Raw genomic sequence first — 26,424 nt, 5'->3', positions numbered from 1 at the left:
CCTTACTTTCTTCCCCATTTCCTGTCTCTCCCTCATCATCAGTTATCAATAAAAAAAGTGGCAATATTTCAATAAAGTTATGAAAAGCACGGATGGCAGCCTGCAGCAGAACGCTAAATTCTAATTACAAAATTACGATCTGCTCTTTTTCATTCTACATATGCTCTATTTTTGAAAGTGAATCAGTCGGCCCGATGCACACAAAATAAGCCTGCATGAATGCATATGTGCATGTGCAATAACACATGGCTAAAAAAAAAAAAAAAAAAAAAAAGACCACAAAATGCAGAGTGTGTCTATAAGAGCTGCAGTGCAGCAGCATGAGCTCATCACTCTTCTCTTCCCCCTCCTCCTTCACTGCCCCCCCAAACTCACCCCTCCTCTTGCTTGCCATTACATAAGTTAATACAGCACACATGCTCATTATTCTCCAGGCAGGCGCTGTGAAGAGATGCAAAGGAATATGTCATCAAAAGTAGTACAACAGCAAAAAAAAAAAAAAAAGCCACAGAAAGCGACTGTGGCTTTTCGGAGCTCTCGCTGTCCCCGACTGATCACAAAGAGCAGAGCAGAGCAGAGGCAACACATATTTCGGCCCTGCTTTAATCACACACATAAAGTACAGAAAAAAAGGGAAACTGGGAGACATTCTAGAAACATCGCACTTTTTTCCCCCAATGCATTTCTGTTTAGTGCATTTTCCACATCAGACACCCCAGTAAACACCGTGAACGTGAAATGTGTCTCCAGAGGGAAGCTTTCTTAAGCATTAGAGTAAACAAACTTGCTTATTAGCATTTCAAAAGCTGCACGGCTTAACATGAGCAGTGTAGATACTGCAGCACAGGCAATGTTCCCGAATATATTCTCCCATAATGTTGCAGCCCTGCAGCAATAGAAGGTGAAAAGACAGTGAGAGCCTATAGCACATATAGCCATTACTGTCATGATCAAACATCTACTCAGTACAGCGGGGTGACCAAACTCTTACAAATGATTATATGAATTTCAGAAATAATGAAGGGAATAAAACTTTTCACACAATATGATGTTCCTCCGGTAAAGACATGAATCTAAATTATTCAGCAGTATGTGGATACTGACTCCAACTTGAGCACTGATCGGAAAAAGACACCTTTAGACATCAATACTGAAGCGAAACTGAACAAAGTAATGCATCAAGGTCTTTTTATGGTCAACTATACAAAGAGAAGCAGTTGGAACCAATTTTCTAGTAGATACAAGCATTTTGTCAAGCTTCAGGGGAAAAGTAAAGTTTTTAATAGAAGAAATAAACCGGAAAAAATGTTTTACAGTCGTTTCAACTCTTCATCGCACTACTTCTTAATATTTCAGAACGTTCAAAGATGGGCCACTCAGACCAGCAAATGCCATAGATGTAAGTCATCAAGACCAATATTAACCATTATAAAAGAAATGTTACTCTCACTTTAATACACTGAACACCAAATGTGGAAGCCATTAGACTAACTGCAACTAGAGAACCTCTTATTAACAATAACAGCCTGTTCACGTCTTCATCATTGTGACATTTTTGAACAGAATACGGCTTCTATCCTAGACACGTCTAAGCTTTTCCACCCGGGAGGGTTTTTTCTTCTTCTTTTTTCCCTACCCTCACCGCAGTGGAACTGCAAGCTCGTGTTGGCAGGTTGCTGCTTTTCCATTACAACCCCCCCTCCAAATGGACCCAACTTGTCTTATAGTCAGTATGCCAAAGCAGGGAACCAACAGAGAGGTCAGTGTCTGCTCTCGTTTCCTGCCTGCCAGCAAACACTAGGCTCATGTCTGAAACACCTAGTTAACCTCATGTTCCAAGTATTAAGGTCCTCTTTACCTATCACGAAGCGCTGCAGGTTCGCATCGCAGTTCAGTCAGAATACACTCCGCAGAGTTTCCTTTCAGTACTCTGTCCCGTGAAAATCCACTGTGGATTGAGGAGGCATCACTGACAAGCTCCAGATCCACAGACATTAAATAAATAATGCTCCCGTCGTCACACACTTTGACATATAAACAACGAGATCAAATGCTCCCTGGTGTCTACAGTGTCACAGCTAAAAGAGTCATGATGTAATCAGACATGCATGCATCGCCTGAGCAAAGCAAATGTTATCAATAACCCATTCGCGAAGGATCCACCTACCTGTGCCGTTCATTTTTTCTTGGTTATATTCATAATTTAAGGAGTAAGAACTTATTTGGGGTAGGTTCTGTCTAAAGAATTACACACATGGCCAGCTAATAAATATCTTTACAAATATGCACTGAAGTTTGTCACATTTTATAATGACTCTTTAGTGTATAAGGTTAATGTTTATTTAAATAAATGGTAAATAAATAATCACTACACGTCTTACTCCACAAGGATTCTACTGCACAGACACTGAACTACAATGCGCCAAGAATGCATGTGACCTTGAGAAACATTTCAAGCAGCCTTGAAACTAGTCTAATATGACCGACTGCTCGTCTGTGGCACACACAGCTGTTTATGTGCAAATGAATATAATCCATGCGTGACACTTGTGCAAAGAGATCCATCAGACATGACAATTTGCAGACAATACAATTTCTGCATCAGTGTGACTTTGAAATCCAACCTCTATCATGTAGATTAGGTCACAAACAGCAAATTTTTTTAAATAAAACTCTTCTTGAGTGCTTAGCAGCACAAACAGAACCTAAGGTCATATACTTTAGATTTAAATCTTCAGAAGTTCAAAATTAGATACATGTTTAAATATAAATTAACAACTGATATTCTTAGATCGCATTTTGTGGACAAGCGCCCACATTTTAGGTTCCAAGTTTTCAAGTTTGAACATGCTTGTCAAGTTTGAACATGACTGTCATGGAGACTTGTCATTGTGAAATGGCCTGATTATTCATGCACCGTCATATATCGCAGGTAGACTCGGTGACGTTAGGATCAGGGCTGTGTGGGGGGTTCGTCATCTGCTGCAAGCCTCCTTTTTCCTTATTCTTCACAACAGTCCTTTATGATTGGTGGTGTATATCCGGGCCAATGAATGAATTTCAGTGACTTCTCCCTGATGTGAAAAGATAGCTAAAAATCAAAACTTCCCAAACTTCCTGTACGGATAATGACTGGAATCTTTGTTTTGCCAGTCGGTTAGGAGCATTTGAAATTCATTTTAAGAGACACAAATCAAAACTATTATAAAAAGGCCTGTTTGACTGAGGTCATATGAACACCTGAGAATACTTGCAAGCTTTATAACCAGTTTGCCAGTTGAATATTAATAAAAAAAGACACAATGAAAAGGTCACTTAGTATTAAAATCCAATCAGTATAGACTGAATAATGTAAGGTGGAAAAGAAGATCTTTTCTGAATGTTGGTTTTTGTGTTCATTCCCAAAGTGATGTGTCAGAGGACATTTCTGTTGTAGTCCTATGGCAAGGCAAAGATAAGAGAAAGGACTTAAAGGAGATAGAAATAAAAGAAAGACAGATTCTTCTTAAGTCTTTATTATTAAAGGCATGTCCCTGATAAGGTAAACTTTCAAGTAAGACCTTGAAAAGTCTTGACTGCTTCCAGTCTGCTCTATTCTGCTTTGTGATAGTATATTTCCATAGTTCTAGAAAGGAAACCACCGAGCATATAGACAGGAATGTTATTGGATTAGTCAGAAATATCTGCACAGACTGCTGTGGTCAGTCGGAAAGACAACCATCACTTTTCGGAGGCCCCTGCCATCCGCAGTGGTCAATGCCAGATGGTCTCCTACCTTATAGTTCGGCTGGATATGCAGTACTTCCACATGGCATTCCAGACGGCAGTGACATCACCAGAGGCATCAGACATGCCCGAAGAAAATGTACATGGCACCAAGAGGAAGTTTAAAAAAAAAAGTTAAAAAAAAAAAAAACACAACAACTACAGCAACTCCCCTTAAATGAGCCAGAAGAAGAACAGTCTGTGCTCACTCCTTCCTCAACCACAAATTACACCCCACATCCTTCACTTTCCATAGAAAACCCACAGAGAAGTTCATTCTTTCGCTGCTAAAGTTACTTTGTGTGTGCCTTTTCAAAGTTCTCCTCGTCCTAGTTTGTGTAAGGCTCAGAGTTGCTGCTCTTGCAAGCTGCCTGATGACCAAGTAAGGTAAAGGCCCAGCATGTATAGCAGAAGAAAATCATCCCTCTTTTTAACAAAAGCTCTCCACCCACAATAAACCGCGCACCAGTCCTCTCTCTCTCTCTCTCTCTGTGTCTCTCCCTCTCTCTGCAGACACCCCTCTCTGCTTTTCGTTACTTTTTCTTCAGTCCAATGTAATCTTTCACATATCTGCTGCTCCCATGATGCATGCTCCCCAGTGGTGATGGGCTGGGCCTATGTCATGTGTTTCATGGATACTTGTTTATGTGGACGTGCCTTTTAATGAAAGAGAGAGAGAGAGAGAGAGAGAGAGAGAGAGAGACAGAAGGAGAATGTGAGCAAGAGAAAGAGAAGTAGATGAAGAGATAGAGCCTGTCTACATGGTAATACTTCGGCAAGCATCCAACAATCACACTGCGCTCAATGGGAAGGCCACGCTGGAGGGAGGGTGACCCCCAGTTCAGCAGCTGGGAGAGGCTGTTTTGAGTTACTACACTGACATTGCTTTAACAACACAGGCTGCTACACTGAAGCCAGTGCAATGTAATGAGTTACACCCAGTGACCAGCATATTCCAGTAACTCTGTGGGATTAGACACATAATGAGTTGCTTGCAGTTTTTGGAAAGAAAAATACACACACAAGTGTCCTAAATAATTCCAAACAAACCACTGAGTCATAAAAGTAAGAACAGCTGTTGATACAAGAGTTTGCACTAAATAAAGCACTACGAAACATCGGCTAAAAAAATCGATTATAATAGAACGCATAAATGATAAAGATGCACCTAAATCTGGGGGATTCCCTGAAGCCTACATTCACAGTTTCCTGCTAAATCCACGATGCATTATTAATGAATCATGGACATACTGTGCCCTAGTCTTCAGAGTACTAATGCCAAAGAAAAACTGCGTGTTTATATACATACAGAGATTCAACAGAAGGCAGGTGCATCTGATTTTCACAGGTCCTTGATCAGCGTCATCACACTGCAGCTTGCTTCTGTTTGAGACATCAAACAGCACGATGGGATGTGCATAAAGGAAACCTCTGCACACATACGTGGTTAGATCTCTCTGGTGTAGCAGGGGGATAATGGCGCAAAAAAAATATTGCAGTCTTTTTCTGTGCAGCTCTAAAACCTTGCGCCTAAATTATATTGTTTAAAAGGGAAAGTAATAATTTTGGGAACTAGAGTCTGAGCCTAAAACTGCTGCTTTAAATACTTCATGACTGGACATCAAACAAATAATAGACCACCCCTTACAGCATCTTTATCATTATGGAAAATATATCCATTTGTATTTTTCTATTCTACCTAAAGAGATAATGGTGATTTTCTATTAAAAAATGGGTCGATGGGCTAAACTTTAAGGATATGTGGGATATCAGATATTACAAAACACATTTTTTTTATGATTTCAGCAGAGTGGCAGAGAGAAGAGGTGGGCATAAATTAAGATGAGTATATACCTTTAAACAGAAGTGGAAGCTTTGAAACATGAGTCTTAAAACGTGTTCAATTTAACAGAAATTAAAATATGATTGTCAAGACTGAGCAACTTGTAAGCTTAGACTCACTGCTGGGATTTATGAATTTAAATGTCATCAAGGACACTTAAATCAAGTCTTAGGTGAAGTTTGGCATTTTGAGGTGAAAACAGAGCCAAATTTCATATAAGCTAAAACGCTAGCCAATCAATCATGCATAGATTGCGCTGTAGGTGAAAGGTGAACAAGATGAGGTCCCAGTGGGACAGAGACGAATAGATTCAGTGATAGCCGCGAGATCAGCCCACTCTTTTCAGCTGTGCCAACACTAAACAGACACTGACAAGACAGTTACTTAACCAAGCATTTCAATAACAGCTGTAACCTCGTTTGCTGGAAGAAATGGATAATGGTTAAACCAGCTCACTCTCCCTTGAATTATGGCTTTCAACATGAGAACCACTATGTCAGCAAGCAGAGCTGAGCACTAAAGCAGTTTTTCTATCAATTAGATGTTCTTTATGAAGTAATTCGAGGGTTGGTTTTAACAAATTGAACTGCTTGATGTTGGGACTACTTCAGCACAGGTAGCAACATCAACAAGCTGCGAGCGAGCTGTTCAAAACACGTAGCACTTGCAACTGCAAGAAATGATTAAGCCAAACATGAGCGGCTTCAAAACATACCTTTTATAAAAGTTGCTGTGTGGGTGCAAACACAGCACATGCCAGTAATCCAGGCAAAAAGCTTTGAACTTCCACATCCTCACGTCAAATAGTCAAACGGTTGAACAGCTGTGGAATCGAACAACATTAAAAGGCACCATGGCACAAGCAGAGGAGCAACCAGTGAATCCCAGGCATGGACGATAAATCTGTTCTCCTCTGGAGCTCCAGCTTCGCCACTGCCACTGGATGGCAGCCTGAGTGGTTTTAACCCGCCCAGAACAACCACATCACTTCTGGACCTGTCTCAGTCATCGCCAAACCCAGAAAGCCAGGCCTACGAGGAACCCTCTGGGACTGATTTGGACCAAGTATTAATGCTTGGGTTCCACCTCCCAAAAATAATCTCTATATTAGCTGCTTCTGCTTCGTTTTAACTCTTATCCAGGTCAACAGTGTGTCCTCTGTGCTGGTCCCTTCACACAGTGCGTCAGCCTTGGATCCTCAGAGACATCATGCCTGTATCCAATGCTCTGCATCGCTCCAGCAGGCACAGGTAGTGGAATGTGTAGGAACGCAGATAGGAAGAGGAATTCCAAAACTCACTCATCTGTGTTTGAACAGCACATACTCAACAGGAATCTTCTTCAGTCTTCTCCCGCTGCAGGAACAAACTTTCCTATGAGGCAAGAGACCGGATCTTTTCTCTCACTGCCAACATGGATTCAGTAATGCCATCTACTGCTCCTGTTCTCCTTCTTCCAGCTGAACCCCAAACCTTTGCTGTCCTCCTATCTCTGTCTCCTGCTCCTCATCCTCTCCCTCTTACTCTCTCTGTCTCTCTCTCCCTGTTACAGCCGCTGCCATCCACACAGGACCTCCCAGAAATGTGCCGATTCTGGTTGCTGGGCAACACTACCGTACTACTGAAGCTTCAAATGGAAGCTTCGCAGAGCAGCCAGTGATTGGTCGGCTTTTCAGCGAGGAGGGACTGCTGCAATGTTGTATGACCACATGAGTTTATATGCATGCTTTGTTAAAATAAATATGAGCTTCGAGGTTTCTCCGATTTTTGTCAGCATAAAGAAATTCTCGTATTTAGACTCTTCAAGGTCATAGAATCATCATAAAAACCATAAGTGTGCCTAGATTGCTGGAACAAATGTGAGATTATAGTCAATAAAATGATTCATACACTCCAAGTAAGATATGAATGGTGCATTAGCAGACCTATTCAGAAAGAATGTAGTAAAGGAAGAATGGATTTCAGGTGCATAAATAAGGCCGGCATATTATACCCTCATAGATAAGTTTGTGTCTGCATTAAAACTGTGCTCATATGTGCTGCAGGTCCTTGTAGAGCTATAAGGCTTAAAACGTTGCTCTCCTTTCTGTCAAAAGGGGGTTTTGCATTTGAAGAGAAGCACAGAGCTGTTCTTTCTCTGCCTGAGATGCAGTGCCACGCTGCAGTGCCACCCAGTCCCAGCAGTCATGGGAAACGGGCGTGGAAGGGCCTCTCATCAATATTCAGCCATTGTTTATGTCCAAACACACAAACACTCAAAATGCCACATATTTACACAAACAATTAAACTCACGTATGCAATTACAGACAAACAAACACGTGGAGTAATGTTCACATTTACATATTAATATACTAATTACTATAGTTAGATCTGTTTGGGCTGAGGAGTCAATCACCACATGACTCCTTTCACACAATATGGGCTTCATGTCCGCTTTCCCAAGCCAAGATATAGAAAGACCAGAGCAGGACAAAGGCTTTAGTGGGAGCCTATGTGAACAGCAGGGAGACTGAGGAATTAATGAACCTAAGCACCATTCATCAGGCTTTTGTCACAACTTAGGCCTCCTGATTTACACACATCTCACAGAAAAATCAGCAAATCTGTGCTCTTCCTGTCAATTTACTTCAGCGAAAGCTGTAAGTGTAGAAGTGCGCTTACCCTCCTGTGTACATTACTGCACTCTGAATATTAGTGGTTACACGTCATGTGACATTTAAAGCAAATTATCAGACAATACCTAGAGATGGAGACGACAATTAAGCTGTAGGTAAAAAGCGTGTATCTGCACTTAACTTCTGTTCTTCTCACCATTTGGAAATGGTGATGGAAACCCCTTTTAGTTGTCCCTTTCTTTTTCACACCAGTGGTTAGTGTATGTAAAAACCTCACTGCATTGTTAGCAGAACATATTACAGTCTGTCAAGGCAAAGAAGTACGACTCTTACAACAATATAGATGGCATAATAGTTTAGCGGCTCTGATTCAAGAGCACATGACAGACTATTATTTGGGGTTTTTTAGGACAAAGAGTTGAGTAAGTGCGTATACAAGTGCAACAGCCTGTAATTTCATGAGCAGATTGACGATTGTTCAAAATTGTAAGCTTAGGCACGTCCACATGTGTGGGGAGCAAAAATGTGAGAGCAGAGAACTGTTCTGCTAACTGTGGTCAAAATGGGTGCTTTTCACTATAAAGGCTTTTACTTTAAGTTTTTACCCTGTAAAACAATGTCAAGTGCATTTTTGCGCAGGTCAGAGTCAAGAGCAGTAATCAACTGCATCGCCCCAAGTTACAAAAAAAAATAATTTAAGCCAAACACAGCCAAAAATTGCTGGCGATAGCTCAGGAGCTAGGGCAGGTCATATGGTAATCGGAAGGTTGGTGGTTAAATTCCTGGCTGCTCCAGTCTGCATGCCAAAGAATCCTTGGGCATTCAGAATTGATTCAGAGTTGCGCTTGATGCATTTAGAGTGTGAATGTTAGATTGAAAGCACTTAGATGTAGAAGAAAGTGCTTGTATGAATGTGTTTGTCAGTGGCTGAAAGAGAAACATTATATAAAGGCACTTTCATTACTCACGTAGAGTGGAAGAGCACCAGATGAGAACAAGTCCACAGACCACGGATCACACATGTGGACCAATATGCTGAGCCATCTACAGTACAAGCTTTTCCAATTTCTCTTTCTAAGGCTACGTCCACACATACCCGGGTATTTTTGAAAACGCAGATTTTCTATGCGTTTGCACCTTCCGTCCACACGTAAACGGCGTTTTCGGTCACTGAAAACGGAGATTTCTAAAAATGGATATTTTCGAAAACTCCGTTTTTGCATTTACATGTGGACGAGAAAACAGAGAAAACACAGAAAACGCAGCATCAAAGGTGTGCGCATTTTTTGACGTCACACTGTGCGCCACGTTATTGTTTTGGTGAAATGAATTTCTACAATACTGTTACTGTTAATTGTACTCTCTGCAGTGTTTAAATGCTTACATATACACACACAGTTACTGTCCCTCCACACATACGACTCGGTTCTGCTTCTATGCCCCAGCTTTGTTTACTATTTCCCACCGAGGCTTCTAGACTTCTGATTGGCCAACATTTCTACACGGTTAGGAATATATCGCCACCTGTTGCTTTGGCATGTTCCTACCAGCGTTTTCCTTCATTTCTGCGTTTACGTGTGGACGGGATTATTTTTTAAAACGAAAAAGGAAAATCTTCATTTTCAAAAATACCCGTGTACGTGTGGACGTAGCCTAAATCCTTGGCATTAATACAGAATAGTTCCCCCACTTGGCAGCTGTAACAGCTTCCATACTTCTGGAAAGGCCTTCTAAAAGATTTTAGAGTGTGTTTTAGGGGATTTTTTGCTCATTCACCCAGAAGACCATTTGTGAGGTCAGATACCAATGTTGGCTGAGTGGGCTTGACTCGAAATCTCAGTTCTGGTTTATCCTAAAGATGTTCAGTGCGGTATAGGTAAGGGGTCTGTGCAGACCAGTCAAGTTTTTGCAAATCAAACTCATTCAAACATGCCTTTATGGACTTAACGGTGTCCCATTGCACAAAGTAAAGCTGAAACAGAAAAGTGTCTTAACCGCATATAGTAACCACAAAGCTACAAACACAGAATTGTCAAAAGATTTCTTGATGAATGGAAGTATTAAGACTTCCCTTTACTGGAAGTAAGCGACACACCCCAAACCCAGAAAGACAACCTCATAGTGTTCTCCTTCCTCCACCAAACTGTACAGTTGACACAAAGCAGTCAGGCAAGTAACATTCTTCTGATATTTGCCAAAACTCAGACTGACCCATCAGACTGCAAGATAGAGAAGTCTGATTCATCACTCCACAGAACACGTTTCCACTGCTTCAGAGTGCAGCAGCGGTGTGCTTTGCATCGACTATCGAATGCTTTATGTCACAAGGCTTCAGCTGCTTGAGCTTGGACGCCTGTTACATGAAGGCCCAGGGACAATTTCTGTGGTGATGTTAATGGCAGAGGAAGCTTGGAGCTCTGCCGTTATCGAGTCAGCAGAGAGTTGGCGACCGCGCTATGTAACTTTACATTTTTTGCAACTTCATGACCAAGTTGCTGTGGTTGCTAAATAGTTTCCACTTACAGCTGATCATGGAATATCTAAGAGGGAAGAAATTCATGAACTGACGTATTGCAATAATGGGATCCTATTACAGTACCATGGTCAAATTTAGTCAGCTCTTTAGAACAAGCTTCACAAATATAAAGCCAAATTGCATGGCTAGGTGCTTGATTTTATACACCTGTGGCAATAGGACTGAAATCACCTGAATTCAAAGATTAAATTCTGTGTGCCAACACTTTTTGTCCGTATAGTGCATGTAAAATAAAATAAAAAATATATAAATATTCCAAATCTTTCATGACTGAAATCCTCAGAGCACTGCAGGTGGATCAATACAGCCCACACTCTCTGAGATCAAAAAGGCTATAAAATACCTGTTCAACCATCAGTCTGAATACATGCCCTCATTTGAAAGGCCTTGTGACAGGTTTTGCCTCCACTGTGCTGCTGAATTAAACTAGTGTAGTGATAAATGATGATACTGAGCACTAAGCCACAGGACCCCACTTCTCCCCCATGACTGCCACACTCAATCACTGATAAGGTTGCTTAAAGACTCCATGATGAGGGGAAAAAAAATATGGGGAAAGATGGTGGTTGCCTTTGCTAGTAGGAACCTGATAGGATGATTGCCTTTACCAAAACCATGCCAGGCCTTATAACGTCAGGAAAAAGCTAGATAAGCACGCATTATGATGACATAATTATACCCATCATTTCATTAAGTACACAGTTGATCCTGAGCTTTTGATTTATTTCTGTGTGAAGGACAGTCTGTCTGAATGAATATGTTAGAAAAGTTCACCCCCTGGTGGCAAATTTGGGTAACTTTCATATTTTAAAGGCTTCAAAACCACAAAAGCTGATGTAATCGGAGCAACGAGGAGTCCGACAAGTTTGCCGATTCACTCAAGAATACATAAACAAATAAAACACCATGGAAGTTATTTCTTCCTAATTCATACCACATCACATAAGCAGGGCATCATTTAGATCTCCAGTGGCCAACTTCAATACTCTTCACAAAAGGATCCATTTTTAAATCACTACAAATGTATTTATTATAAATAGCAGCATAAAATTTAAGAGTGTGCCATGCAGCTTTTCTCCCTCATCTGTTTGGGATGCTGACATCCAGAGCCCAGCATGTTAATTTCATTACAAGCAAAATGGAGACACAGAAGTTAAAGTGTCCAACTAGCATGACAGCTTATACTACAGGGCGGCTAATCTTACACTAAAGCTACAGCACAGTTTGCATGTGCACAAGCTCCTGTATCACACAGATTGTACAGTACAGCTGCTCAGCTGTCAGCCTGAAAGCAGCCATGCAGAGCATTAGTTGGATGGTGAAAAAAAGGACAGAAGCAGAGGCGAAAGAGGGTGGGGAAGCAAAACCTAGAAGAATGAAAGAGAAACAGAGGATGAGCCATACTGACTGTAAATTCACTCCTCCAGTTTTTGTTTTGCATTGAAGCAGGAAAATCCAGACACAGTCATAAAGCAAAGCAAAGAAAAAAAGAAGAAAAATAAAAACAAAGTGGGGGAAATACTTTGTGGCTTCTGGAGGAGGATCTCACAGCTTTTAGTCTCTCTCAGCCGTCCTGAAGCTGTGTTATAACCTTTAGGCTGGTAACAGAACTGCTATAGTATATGCACTTGTCCAGGATTTGTGAATGCAGGTACACTGCTTTGAAATGTTTAATATCCCTGATAGGATTAGCATGCCTTGTATGAAACAATGTAAGGCAGCATGAGCCACTTGGTAGGCACTGTGCAGAAAAGGCTTTAAGTGTGACAGTTACACCTTTTTTTCCCAATTATGAACAGAAAACCATGAAAGTCTCAATCAAAATGAAAAGACAACAGTAGTCAGTGATCGCTTGGTTTCGTTGTTATTATGTAACATTGTTGCAGACAAACACATCCGCATATCCATTTTTATTTTCGCTAAAGGAACAAAATGTTCTGGAGATGCATCCTTTTCTAAAGCACCCAACTCTCCTCTGTGCTGAGGCTTCTGACGGTGCCATTGGCAAAGGCAGAGGCTTATTATGGGCTGTTTCAAACCACAAATGCATCAGCACTAGCTACTCCCCTGAGGAAACTTCAACTCACTGAGATGTGCCCGTGAGAGCCCCACAGCTCCCACTGGTTTGATCATCCTCACACATGGCTGACACAGCTCCAGCTGCAAACTCAGCCACTATCTCAGTGCCAGTCGACAGATGTCCAGCTGCTGACGTTTTAGTGTGCAAATGACAGCCTTTGAGCTGATTGAGCACAGCCAAGCTTGTGCTATTTCGGCGAAAACCAAAATGCTACTGTACTGCTGGTACATTACTGACTGGATGTTGAAGTATACTATGCACCTGCACCTTCAAAAAAAAAAAGAAAAAAAAAAAAGCATGGTATTTGTTTTCATATATTCTGTGTAGTTTTCTGCCAAAAACAATGCTGATGGGGTAAGAGGGGGAATTATAAGGTGTAAATTATCCTGCCATCTGTCATAAATTAAGGACTGATGAGAACGCAATTGATCGACAAATACATTATATATTTAAGTCCTTGAGTAAATTAAGGACATGAGGGACATGGACACAGACAAAAAAAGAACAAAGGGCTTTCATGAAGACAGGTTTGTACATACAAAGAGCATGTGCTTTAACAAGTGACTCACTTCCTGCTTTTAAGCATTATGCCCCATCAGCTGATGCCATGTGAACTGACAGCATGCTCGTCGTGCCTTGTGCTGGCAATGCATTATATGCAGTTGTTGTCTTATGCAATAGCTCCATGCATCTCACAGCTCCTGTCTACAGCAGAGGCATATTCAGAGCAGTGCTGGCAGTTGTCTTTGAGCTTGAGCCTCTGACAGCAAAGTGTGCTGGGTCTGCAGACTGAGAGAGCACGCAAAGTGGAGGAATGTGGCGTCACTGCCTTACCCCCTTGGTGACGCATTCTCTTTTTCATCAGCATTGGCGTCACTTGATCAGGGGGCAATGCATTTAGAACATCTAGTAACAGGGATTGGCAATCCCGTTAAAAATTAATTCACTCCACAAATGCCCTCCAAGAACGCATGGCTCATCTCAACGAAAGATAAAGCCAGTTGATGCTTATTACCTGCCTTGTCCGTGACATGTTGTATATTCGGTACACTGCAGAATATATGAGAAAGTGATTCTGAATTCCAAAAAATAATCCATGCACAAAGATCACACCTTCTGGATGCGAATGTTACGGACAATAGTAATACCAGCTCAACTGATTTTTCATGCATCTCGACTCCAACACATGCATTTTTCATGATTTATAAAAACAAAAATAGTCTATTATTAAAAAGCAACAACTCTTTTTGTGCACACGCTAAATAAATAAGTACTGAATAATGTGGCTGCTCAGCTTTTCTGGTGCTAAGTGACTACTGATTTCTGTCCCTTAAAACAACCCGTGTCAGTGTGAATATGATGTAGAGTAAATGTTTTGCATAAAATACCTTCTGAAAATGCCTGAATTATTCTTCTTTAAGTTTTCCTTGCAAGAATAGTATATATACAGGAGCCAAAACCAATGCATGCTTGTTCCACTGTACTCAACTGAACAAATTACACTTTGTGTATGATGGTGTATTCAGCTCAAGACAACCTCTGCATCCCTTTAGGGCAGGAAAGTCTTTGGTGAAACCCAGGACATCATCATCCTTTTGGCATTCCACTGCTGCAGGGACAGCATCGGAATTCCAGAGTGAGATGGGCGGCTGCCAAATACGATGAAATGACATTTACAACACAACATGCTTGTCCAACTCCAGCTCCTCATTAAAGGAGTATTGAACAGACATTGTGATCCTCAGTTTGTTTGACAGACACAAAAGTCACAAGCATTAGTGTCAGTCAGCAGTACATCTTCTTAGTCTCCAGACAACAATAACCACAATTTGCACAACACTTTCACTTTCCTGCTGTCTGCTCCTCACCCAGGTCATGTGACAGTCTTTGGTTAAAGATTTTACTTGGATTAGAGCTGAGAGGGAATGAGGATGAAAGAAATAAGCGACCATCTCTGAACACAACTGCTTAATATGCAACAACAAAAAACAGAAATGCAATTCAAAGTTAAGCATAAAATTACAAAATTGTAATTATGAAAGAAACTTTAAAATCTGAGGAGTGTCCATATTTACTAATACGGGCTGTACAGAAACAAGGCAGAGATTAAATCTACTAAATGGCAGATGCCAGATTGCCTGTGAAAGACTCAGTGGAGACCCATGAAGGTCTCATATTCATTAAGATGACGGATACCCATGTATGGTATTAAATCCTGACATGACAGGGTAATACAGCTCAGCGTTATGCATCAGTTAGTAAGTACATGTGTGAAGTTCAAGTACATGGTTACACTCAAAGGGTTGTAAGGAAATCAGAGGGTCTACAGTGATGCAGCAAAGACACGCTTTAAGAGGGAAAACAAACCTGAAGGTCCCTCTGCAGAGAAATAAGGCAGCGAAATGCTTATTCAGCTGATGTGTTTATGTGCTACACAGCAGAAGAGCACATGTAAAAAAAAATGTGGAGCGCAACAACAACAATAATACTATTATTTAGCTTCAAAAACACATGAGAGAATTTTGTCTCTCTTTCATTACAGTAGAATTCACACATTTACTGAAGCAGAAATGCAAGCTTTCCACACAGACTGTAGGACTCATCGCCATCCCAAAAATAACAGCTTAGACCCAGCCGCATTTTACACACACACACACACACACACACACACACACACACACACACGCAATGCCACATACACATACACACTATACAAAGCACACACAAGAACACACTGACACCCTCAAATATACAGCAGAAGCTGTGAGGAACTCATGTGCCCAGTACGAGCTGTCACAGCATCATCCAGAAATGAGTCATGTTTCCCAGCCACCAGAGGCTCTAAAACCATTATTCACATGACTCTGTTGTGCTTTCTGTTATAATGGCAGACTCAAAATACTAAACAACACATAGGTTTTATCAATTTACATGGAGCCACATGGCATTAACTCATCTTGCTGAAAACTGAGAATGTCATTCAAACAAACGTATGGTCCACCTCGCCGCCCCTCCCCAGGAGAGACGTTGTTTACGATGAAGGCTCAGGAAGGGAACACAAGAGGACAAAGCAAGGTCCGGATGCCATAGGTGACTCAGCATGGACACCGGAGAGGTAGACACCCTGTATTCCACCGCCACCCACTCAACTGCTGTCTCTATGAATGGGAGCTGCATCAGTGCCGCCCAGGCAGGCGAGCCCGCCTGTCTGGCTATCCTGTCTGCATTCGCACAAAACATGTTACTCACATGTCGTAGAGCCGGTAACCCATGGCGGAGCCCGGTCTGCTTGAATGGGACCCGGGGTCTCTTGTTCTCCTGGGGTCTGTGCTGCTCACCACGGCGCGCCAAACACTTGGTTTGTCCATCCTGTATGCTGGTCAACGGGACTCGACGGTGGGACAGCGTGCGCACACGGGCTCACTCACATTCACACTCCCTCTCCCTCCCAGTCACAAACACGAGCTGCCAGAGAGCAGTGTGTGTGATGTAACAAGGAGCATCCAAGAGGCTGGCAGCTGGTGGGGGGCTAAGGGGGGTGGGGCTGATGGTGGAAGAGGAGGTGTGGGGTGGGGTCTTGTAGAGCTCTAAAGGAGATGTCTCGTGATAAGCCTCTCTTCCTCTTTTTCTTCTTCTTCTCTGTGATTACTAATTCTTTACTGATATCAATGCCAGGGGTGACTTCCACATTTAAAGGAAAGCAAGAAGACACTACCTCCTGGAGAGCTACTGGGAGATTTACTGGGATTTTATTGGCTCTCATAAACAGAGAGGAGCCTCTGCGTACACCTCTCTTCACCCTCTTATCTGCTCTCAGTAGTACAGTCCTCAGCAGGGCTGTATGATTGGCTCCTTGGTCTCCATAGAAACAGGAGGATGTGTCAGAGGTAGGGCTCATTATCATGCCTTCTCTCTCTCCCCTCCCTCCCATTTTGTTTTTACTCCCTCTCTCTTTTACCATTTCTCTTCTTCTCACATACCCAACCCCTCTTCCCTCCCTCGGCATCTTTCTCTCCACTGGAATCAATGCACTTTTCTCTGTAGTGTCTTTCAAAACACACAGGGCTTTTCAGTCTAATGAGGAGTGGCGCAAGCAGGTAAAGATGCAGCATGGCTCTAGTTAATTATGTCTGCATAAAAAAATATTTTAAAAACTATGAAAGAACTAAGGAGATCAGTTCATGGATATATGGCAAATAATCATCTGAACAAAAGGTAAATAAGTTATAAATCATATTACTGCAGTTCATAACTTCGTAATTTCCGACACACCAAGTTAGGTATTAGAAACAACATGGCTTGCACAGATATTGCATCATGTGCAAGTAATTCCAAAACCAGACAGGAAGTGTGAACTAACAAGCAGAAATACAGTTATATTATGGAGAAAACTGAAGTTTGTTTGCAAAAATGCACCATAACAACCACAAGATGTACATGATGTACAGTGTGTCTTATTATAGCTACAATGTACCAAGCCCTTAGGAAATACATGTTAGTGTTGTTGACTTGACACCCTCTACAGCATCCAAAGCGAGACTGTAGGCAGGGAGGATAGTGTGTATGAAGAACAACTCTCATTGGGACTTAATAAGGCTACACACACACACACACACACACACACACACACACACACACACACGGTAGAATATAGACAGAAACCCAAGGCTTGTGGTTCAAAGTCCAAGAAGAATGTGTTTCATCATCAAAGTTAACCTCACTTCAATCCAGTGTCAAATTAGTGCAACCACTATGTTTGTTAATGAACATGTGCAGTGGTTAAAGATGTACAGCACGTCCATTATCTAAATTGCAGTCACACAAGCTGTGTATGCTGTAATTATTAAGAAAAGTGCAGATTTCTCAATTTCTGGCATAATGTCTTGAATTTGCGATTTATGAGTATGTGCATGGAAATCAAGTAATGTTAATCACAGTCAGTTAACACAGTCACAGTCACTGATCAGTTCATACCACTACACGGAAAACAAGACTCCCAAACAACGAATGACAAGAGTGTCAAATTTTCCTGGCTTGCAATGTGAGATTTAAAATTTAAGATTTAAATTTACATGTACCAAAGGAGACAGGCCTTAGTATAATGGCTATACCACAGTTTTGCTGTATACATCTTGACACTTCCCAACATTGACAGCGATGGCAACCAGTTGAATGTATAAGTAATAAGAGCATTAATTTTAATAACCTCAGCACATGCTTCCGGTTCTCATCCAGGGCTCTGATGTTAGCATTGATATTAGTTCTACTTAACATTTTGCTAAATGTATTGAATATTGTACCATCTAACTCACACACTTAGTCGTTTTTATTGTTGCAGTTTTGAACACATCTGATGTTAAATTCAACATTGGATTGATTGTGTATTTGTTCTTAGAATGAGGGGATGTTGCTCATCTGCCTGACAAAGACTGGCTGGAAGATTCCAGGTGCTCAACTGTTCGGGGCCTTTTTTGTTGTATTTTTAAAATGTATAACTTTATTTCCATTTCTAACTCTAAATACAGGGCTGTAATGTAAAATGTCCATTTATTAATTTTTTAACCAAACTGGCATATAATTTAAACATAGTCAGTGTAGGTGTTTGTGGGCATGGATGACAAAAAGATACTTGGTGGTTGGAGGCTGATGGGGACGATGGTGAGTTCCATTCTGTTAAACAGCAAACCAAGAGCAGAGATTTAGTAGTCAGGGCACATACATACCGAGGAGCACAGTGGCGAGAAAGATGTTCTTTAAACCTGACAAATAACATTAAATTCATGGTTACCATATTCAGCACAAAGGAGAGGTTTTCAGGCCTTCACAACGAGACTGAATTACAAGTGCTGAGGTTGATATTTCTGTTGCGATCTTATTTTATTGCCAGGTGTACCTTTGCACACATTAAGATATGCTTCTGTGCGACCTTTATGTACGATGTTGAATTTCCAGCCATAGACTGTACGCGGGATATTATGCAGAGGGCATGCACACAAAACCAGACACAAAGAACACCAATATAAAATACGTAAACAGACAAGATATGAACACACAGGCTTTTATACAGGCCTGTCTTCTTAAAGGGGGGCGCAAGACACATTCGTTAAATGTTACGAAGGCAAGTGAAGATGGAAATAGAGATGGTCTTAGTGGATCATAAACAGCAAAGGAAAAAAAACAAATCAAAAGGAGCTGACTGAGTGTGCCTCATGTTCTTGCATGAAAGCTGAAAATAATTTAATTGACGGAAAATTAATCAGCACCGTTTATGCACAAACCTAAAAATCATTAGGCCAACATTCTTAACAGCACATATTGATTGATTGTTTTTTTTTTTAAACTGTACCGACAATTTGAAGATTAAACTTCTTGTACTAATTGTGATTGACTTTTTTTTCCTCCTGTTGTTTAATGGTTCAACATTTTAGACAAATAATCACAATCATCACTGTGTACACTTCATCACTGATAATAATCATTAAGCTTCATCTTACACTAAAAATGTCTACTGCTGTACAATACTGCCATTGTCCAAATATAAAAAACCTGTTTCTCAGCTCAACTTTAAAGTTGACGTACAAACATAACAGAGACTGACAGATAACAAGTCCTCTCCATAAAGCAAGTTCTGCTTGGTTTAATGTCTAAAAAAAATAAAAAAATAAAAAAAAACTATGTATAAAACAATGCATCAACACATTTCCAGTGAGGTGCAATCTATTTTCTTCTCTTCTTCGGGTGACTAGGTGCCTCCTATTTCATCAAAACTGCACACTCAAAATGCAGTGCTACGCATGTGTCTGCACAATCTGTAAAAAGCACTGATGGAACCGACTGTGCCAGCAGGAAGCCATATTTTGTCCTAAAATGAGCCGTCTCCTCTCATGAGATTTCAGCCCACTTCAAACAAAGACAAGCTGAGTGATGAAGAGCAAGAAGAGAGCGAAAGAGAAGACATTAAGCACAGCACTTAGAGCTACAGACCACACGGTGGCAGTGCACTACATCTTCTGCAATAAGATGTGACAGGATGTGACCAATAAGCTTACTGATGCTGTCACTCATGGGGGTTTAGTGTTGTGCCAGATGCTACAGTGATGCTTAATTTGGATACATTAATCAAATGCATGTGGTTTTTAGCAATCTCCCTTTAAGAAAGAAGGCTAACAATGTATCAAAGCAAACCCATGAACAAAGATTATGTACTGTTTATGTACTTTCCAACAAAAAGGTACCATTAAAGTGAAAAACATCACAAAACTTGACGCTTCAGTCATTTCAGTTTTGTTTTCAGCTTTCAGTAATAATACTTACAAAAAAAATACACCCATAGCTTTTTTGTTCCATAAAAACATTTTCCTAATCACAACAACTACAGTCTCAAAAGCTAGGAAAACTGACCACTCCCCTTTAGATGGGGACCTCTGCACAATGCTCTGGGGAAAAGAGGTGAGAGGGTTAGTTTGCCTGTGTTTTTCCATGCAACAACACTGCACATCCTCTCTGTAGTTCGCTGGCAGAGGGCACAGTGCTGTGCAAAGGCTCCTTCTGTCACTGACTTGGCCTCAAGCCTAAGAACATCAGAAGCAAAAGACAGACAAGCTTTTCATTGCAGGCCAAACAAAGAGCTGTCTCTCTGCCTCTAACTATGAAGTATAGACAAAGACATTACTTGACCCCTTGGGCCTCAGCTGAGGCTCATCACAAGTTTAGACACCTCCATAAGCCGATGTCAGTAATACTGCTACAGCACTTGGTATATATACCTGATACAGCATGCAAAGGAAGATGTAGAGAGATCATTTATGGCACAATTACCAGTGAATTAATGTAAAAATCCTACAAATTAAACTGACATATTTAAACATCATATGCAAGGGAAACTATATTGCTATATACTTTTTTATACTGTTCTAGGTGCTCACTATAAATAAGCACAAATTTAACAACTTTGGGGCTGAATTTCTTTATGTTTTATAATCAAATTTTGGAGAAGTGACCAGACAAATGGACTGTGTTATGAGTTGATGCCAAAAATAAGTCAGTTAAACATGTTTGTTTTTTATTTATTAATGTGCAATTAAAGTTGCCAATTCAAAAAGCATATGGCATGACAGGTCACCACCCATGAACAAACAGCTGTGCCCTGCTGTTGTTCGTTCTCTCTGCGAATAGAAGTTGTAAATGAGCAAGAAGGAACCAGCATGGCTGCGCTCTACTTTAGCCATGTCAGAAAACAAATAATGTAATATAACCAAGCAGGTGACCACTTTCTACACCGAGTTATAGACACTAGAATGGAGGAAACCTAAGCTACCACTGCTAGCACTGATAAGATTAGCCAAATTGGAAATTAATGTGTGCATTTGCAGCGTCATCAACCAACCAAAAAATATTTCTTTGGCCAATGTTTAACTTCCATGCATTTAATATTTGCTTAGATTTTCTGTTATTAGTTGCCAGGAACATCCATAGTTATAAGCTTATCACACAAATGAAAGGAAAAATAAACTGTTGGACTATGTCTGTGTGTATAGACAGAACAGGTATCAGCTCGGTTGAAGTCTGTTGACTGTGAAGGCCACAGCATATGATTTACATCATGTTCATACTCAGATGGAGCATTGTCCTCCTGGAGGAGACCATGACTTTGTAATTATTAGCACTGATCCTTTTCTCTAAGGAACAAGTAGATCCAAACCACTGCAGCGAAATAGCCTCCACAGTATAACTAAAGCATACATCTGTGTCTTCTTTTCATTTAAAAACATTAATATGAAAAGTAGCATGATGCTATTACTTTTTTCTGTAAAGCTCAGTTACTTTTGAGAATATGTACTGCATGGTTCCATGTTTGTATACAGTATATAGTACACAGTATGCAATAACTGTATTTTGTGATAAAAAAAAATCCTGTTTAATTAGAAGTTTGTCTTACTGTAAGGTCACAAATTGCGAGATCTAAATCCGCTTTTCTTGCTCAAGCCTCAATTTCCACCAATTACAGCACTGCTTGACTCGCATAGTAAAAACAAGTAGGAAAGAAAACAATCCAGATACATGCAAATTTTAACTAAGGTCAAACAGAGCGATACAGTATTTATTATCGTCATAATTGTAATGTACAGTTTGTCATTCATCTCCTCGCTTGCAGGAAATTTCACCCCCACACAAACAGATCATTCGTCCAGCAGCAGCAATACTTTAATATCTTGTTTCACATGCACAGACAAATCCCTGCTCTTGAGTGGCAGAGCTGAAAAAGCAGAAGAGAACAAATGTTTCAGTCTTATTTCCTGGATAAGCTACTCCTTGCTCCTTCACCTCATCCCTGTGAGCTCTTCCCTCAGCTCGATCCGGGCGCTGATGTGGTGCTTTGGAATTGCAAATGCCTCGTATCAAACTGAGAGATAGATCTGAAACACTCCCAGTCTCTTTTTGCCTGATATTAATGTTGCACGGAACTAATGAAAGGATAAGCTCTTTGAGGCAGTCGCACAGTAGCACTAATCTCTCACTATATCTAATTTAACACGGAAAGTGGCAGTGGGTAACACAGTGAAAGAAAAGCACTGGTTGAGGAAAAAAGGATGCTCTGACGTGTTTTTTTTCTTCTAGCTGGAGGTGCAGTGCTTGCACATGTATCACCTAAAGGCTCTCCAAATCACACTTGTGTCACACATGATTTTGTCTTGAAATGTAACACCTGTGCCCTGTCGTCGCACATCTGGGTGACTTTTCATTACTGCTGACAGGATGCATTTATAACAGACACATTGGATTTTCAGTCATGCCTGAAGAATTGCAAACTCCTGCCTTTCTGAAGGGGAGCACACAAATACATTTTATTCTAATTAAACCACTTTTCCGTGCATACACATGTTGTACTTTCAAAATTATTTTCTCATCTGCTGAAAACACAAAATTATTTTTTCTTTTTTAAAAACAAGAGCAGTATGTCATATCGTAGATCACGTCATGGCAAATTATTAAACTATTATTAGGTTTTCTGGCTGATAAATGATTCGAGATTCAAGGTTTTAAGGCTATGACTGTAAGCAGAATGTGTGCTCATTTTAATAATGTCTTAATTTTTAATTGCAGCGTGGTTATTATGACTGTCAAGGTAATAGTGCATCCAATGGCAGGTCTTACCCTTGGAAAAAGAGACCGCACAACAAACACAAAATGTTAGGTAATATCTTTTTAAAAAGCTACTATGCCAACAGATACTTAATAATGTGCCATGTTTAGAACTGATTTTGTTTTGTAATCAATTTAACCCTTAAAATTCTTATGAAATGAAATACATGTCACATTTTCCCAGAACCATTTCAAAATGCTCAGCATCTTCCCAAATAAAAGAAACACACTCAGTTTCCAAGGAATAGGCAGAAAATAATCAACAATGAATTAATTACTTTAAATGTTATTTCTTTCTCAAAACTCTCAAAAATTTTCAGTCAGCTATTTTATATAATCTAACTGATTGAAAACAAGTTTAATTCTAAAACAACAACAAAAAAAAACCCAAAGAGAACTTACAAGTTTTCTGGGGTTTTTTTATACAACTTTTAGCAGTCCTGTATAGATTATTGAATTGAATTTGCTGCAACATTAAAACCACTGAAAGGTGAAATGAACAACATTTGTGACCTTTAAGATGCTGTTAGCTGTTACTTACTTACCGCCCACCTAAACACCACAGGGCACCCCCAGACGTCCTTTTCTAATTCCCCCCAGTGTCAGAGCTGTTTTAGTGACAGGGCAGTATAAGCATCTACACAGTATAAGTCAAGTTTTTATTGCTGTGCGGGTGATATGTATAAATCATCTGTAATTCTTGATGGGGAACTCTATAAGAGTGTATAAGAGTATAAGAGTGCTTTGTGTGATAATATTTAAAATAAACCTTATTTATGTTATACTGGATTTTGCAGCTTAAATTATCCACAGCCTGAAATAAGGTGTTAAGACACTTTTTTCCCCCCACACATGCTATACCTCACAAGTTAAAGACAACAGTGAGAGGGTGAGACTAATGTGCTCACCACTACTCAAAGTTTTGTTAATGTCTAATATGAGCATCCACCATTTTTAAACAGAGTTAAGTCCACATGTTATGGGCAATTGTCAATAAAAAAAAAAAAGAAAAGAAAAAGAAGAAAAAGAAAACAAAAACAAAAACCCACAATACACACTGCCAGGAAAACTATGGCCCACAACAAAAAATCCTCTCCTGCACATCCTAAAGATTCTCACTAGTGTTAAGGTCCGGATTCTGTGGTTTTCGATCCACATTTGAAATCATATCTCATGTTCCCTGAACCACTCTTTCGCAGTTTGAGCCTGATGAATTATGGGAATGTCATCTTGCAATATGCCTGTGGCATGGAAAAAGAAAACTCCACTGATGGAAAAACCTGGTCATTCAGTATATTCAGGTAGTCAGCTGACCTAATTTTTTGGCACATAATGTTACTGAACTGAAGAAACCCCAGATCATAATAGTGCCCCCACAGGCTTTTACAGCAGGCGCCAGGTATGATGGGCGCATCACTTTGTCTGCTGCATCCATCACTCTAGAACAGCACTCATTAGGCCACGTGACCCTTTTTCCTCTACTCCTGAGTCCAATCTCTATGATCACTGATGAGTGGATTACTTCAGCTCTTTAGTCCCAATACCCTAAGTTCTCTTTACATTGTATGCATGGAAATATCCTCACTTTCACTATTAAACATGGCTGTGAGTTCTACTGTGAATTTTTTGTGATTTGATTTTACCAAACATTTGAGAAAATGCTAATCATGATTATACAAGCTTTTTCCCAACCCATTTCTTCCTCGAAGGTGATGGTTCACCACAGTCTTTCCAGATTTGCATAATTCTTTGGACAGTTTTTAATCGAACTGAAGTGTCATTGTCTACAATCTACTTTCAGATGCTCCACATGGAGTCACCACAGTAGATAGATCTGAATGTTTCATTTGACAGATTTTCTTTTCGGTCTGTCCTCCTGGGACTAAATGCACAATCTTTCACTGTTAGGTGAATGTAACCATATATATGACAGAAAATAAGAAAAATCATAAATGCTCCCCATTATGAATGAGTTAGAGTGAAAACATAGCCATAACATTCACAACCGACAGCTTGCCAGGATTTATAGCACAGCATCGCAATCCTTGAAAACTGTTTATGTGCGGCATGGCTGCCTGCATGCGAAAGTGACAGCACACATACGCAGATCAACCACACAGCCATATACACATGCGTGCATCTTGCCCAAAAGCATTAACTGCAAAACTGAGTCAAGTGAAAGGCACATGGCACAACAAAAAGCATCAAATTCTGCTCTGCTACTTAGAGTCAAAGCAACTTATTACGAACCAAATGGCCTGCGTTTACTTCTAAATCAAAACTGTGTGTTTCCAGCTATGCAGCTTCAGAGCGCAGCGTGGAGCCTGTAATTAACTCTTAAGAGAATGTGATGACGAAACAGAAGCTGGGAACTTCAAAGAGTTTTCTCAAGAGTTCAAACACATTAAGGTAGTGGGCCTTCTATTTCACAGGCCTATTAAATCATTGCACAGATGTAATTTCCCATCTGGTGGAATCAAACCTTTTCAATATTGACGGCAGTAAAGAAAAAGAACCAAAAAAGAAAGCATTAAATAACAGTTTGAATTTTATGGAGGGCGGAAGGCACTTTCATTGCTCCTTTTTTTCCCTCTTCCTTTTCTTTTTAAAAACCAGCACTAACTCTTGGACACAACTGCTCATTCATTTATCCGGGACTGTTTGCAGCCACATACAATAAATGTTTACTGCATCGTTAAACTCCTTTCCAAATGACCACGGATACTGTCAAGGCCTTACAGAAGGGGAATGCTGCAATGAAATACATGCAATAACAGTCATGATGCAGGGTTCATGAACCTACATATTGTCATTTTTCTCTGTATATGTCGCTTTGCACTATATTCACCCCTGCAGCTAGATCACAGTCTCCTGAGCTGCCTTTCTGCCTCCAGCCATCAGCAAATAAGACATTGGCTGCATCAGCAGAAGGTTAGGGTGGGGGTCTGCGATCCTAGGAAGAAAGGCCAATTTGCAGGAATCAATGAGCTCTGCAGTGAACGTAATCACAGGTCCTGTTATGAAATAGCCATTTAACTTTATAATTATAATTAAAACCATAAAACCCCTGAATTAAATATGTACTAGTGGAGATCCAAGTTTAGGCGTTTTCTAAAAGTCAAATGCCAGATAATACAAACATCAAATTCAAATAAATGGACCAGTCCAGTAACAGCAAGTTTACAACCTACTGGTAATACCATGGGAGCCTTAAGAGAGGGGTGTAAACACTTCAGAAAGAGTTACACTTCACCATCCCACATTTACTTCTGCCCCTTAGCTATTAATCAAGTCAAATGGGTTGTTTTAATTGATGAGAGAAAAAGGGAGACACAGATACGCACCACAGAGTCAAAGGAGGTGAAAGATTACAGACCAGCAGATGTTATTTATTTATTTCTATTTGATTGAGTGAAAGAACAAAGAGAATATCTGGAGAAAA

At 40.4% G+C, this 26,424-nt stretch overlaps 1 protein-coding gene across 5 annotated transcripts in view; it reads right to left on the bottom strand.

Annotated features, from left to right (window-relative positions):
• Positions 1–26,424, bottom strand: part of LOC102777856 (IQ motif and SEC7 domain-containing protein 1-like) — a 92,401-nt gene that overhangs the window by 35,165 nt on the left and 30,812 nt on the right. The window contains exon 1 of one of the 5 annotated variants that reach the window (XM_006796456.3): positions 16,089–16,494. The exons of 3 other annotated variants lie outside the window; for them this stretch is intronic. In XM_006796456.3, coding sequence (XP_006796519.1) covers positions 16,089–16,207 — 119 coding nt within the window. In that variant the 5' untranslated portion in view covers positions 16,208–16,494. Of the gene's footprint in view, positions 1–6,323; positions 7,188–16,088; positions 16,495–26,424 lie in introns of those variants that run through there. One more of the 5 variants, XM_006796457.3, reaches the window with a different exon arrangement.

This window comes from Neolamprologus brichardi, chromosome 20 (assembly GCF_056152115.1).
Source record: "Neolamprologus brichardi isolate AB-2024 chromosome 20, ASM5615211v1, whole genome shotgun sequence".
Classification (NCBI taxonomy): Eukaryota; Metazoa; Chordata; class Actinopteri; order Cichliformes; family Cichlidae; genus Neolamprologus; species Neolamprologus brichardi.
Note: the sequence above shows the minus strand (reverse complement) of the source record. Positions and strands in the feature narration are given on the sequence as shown.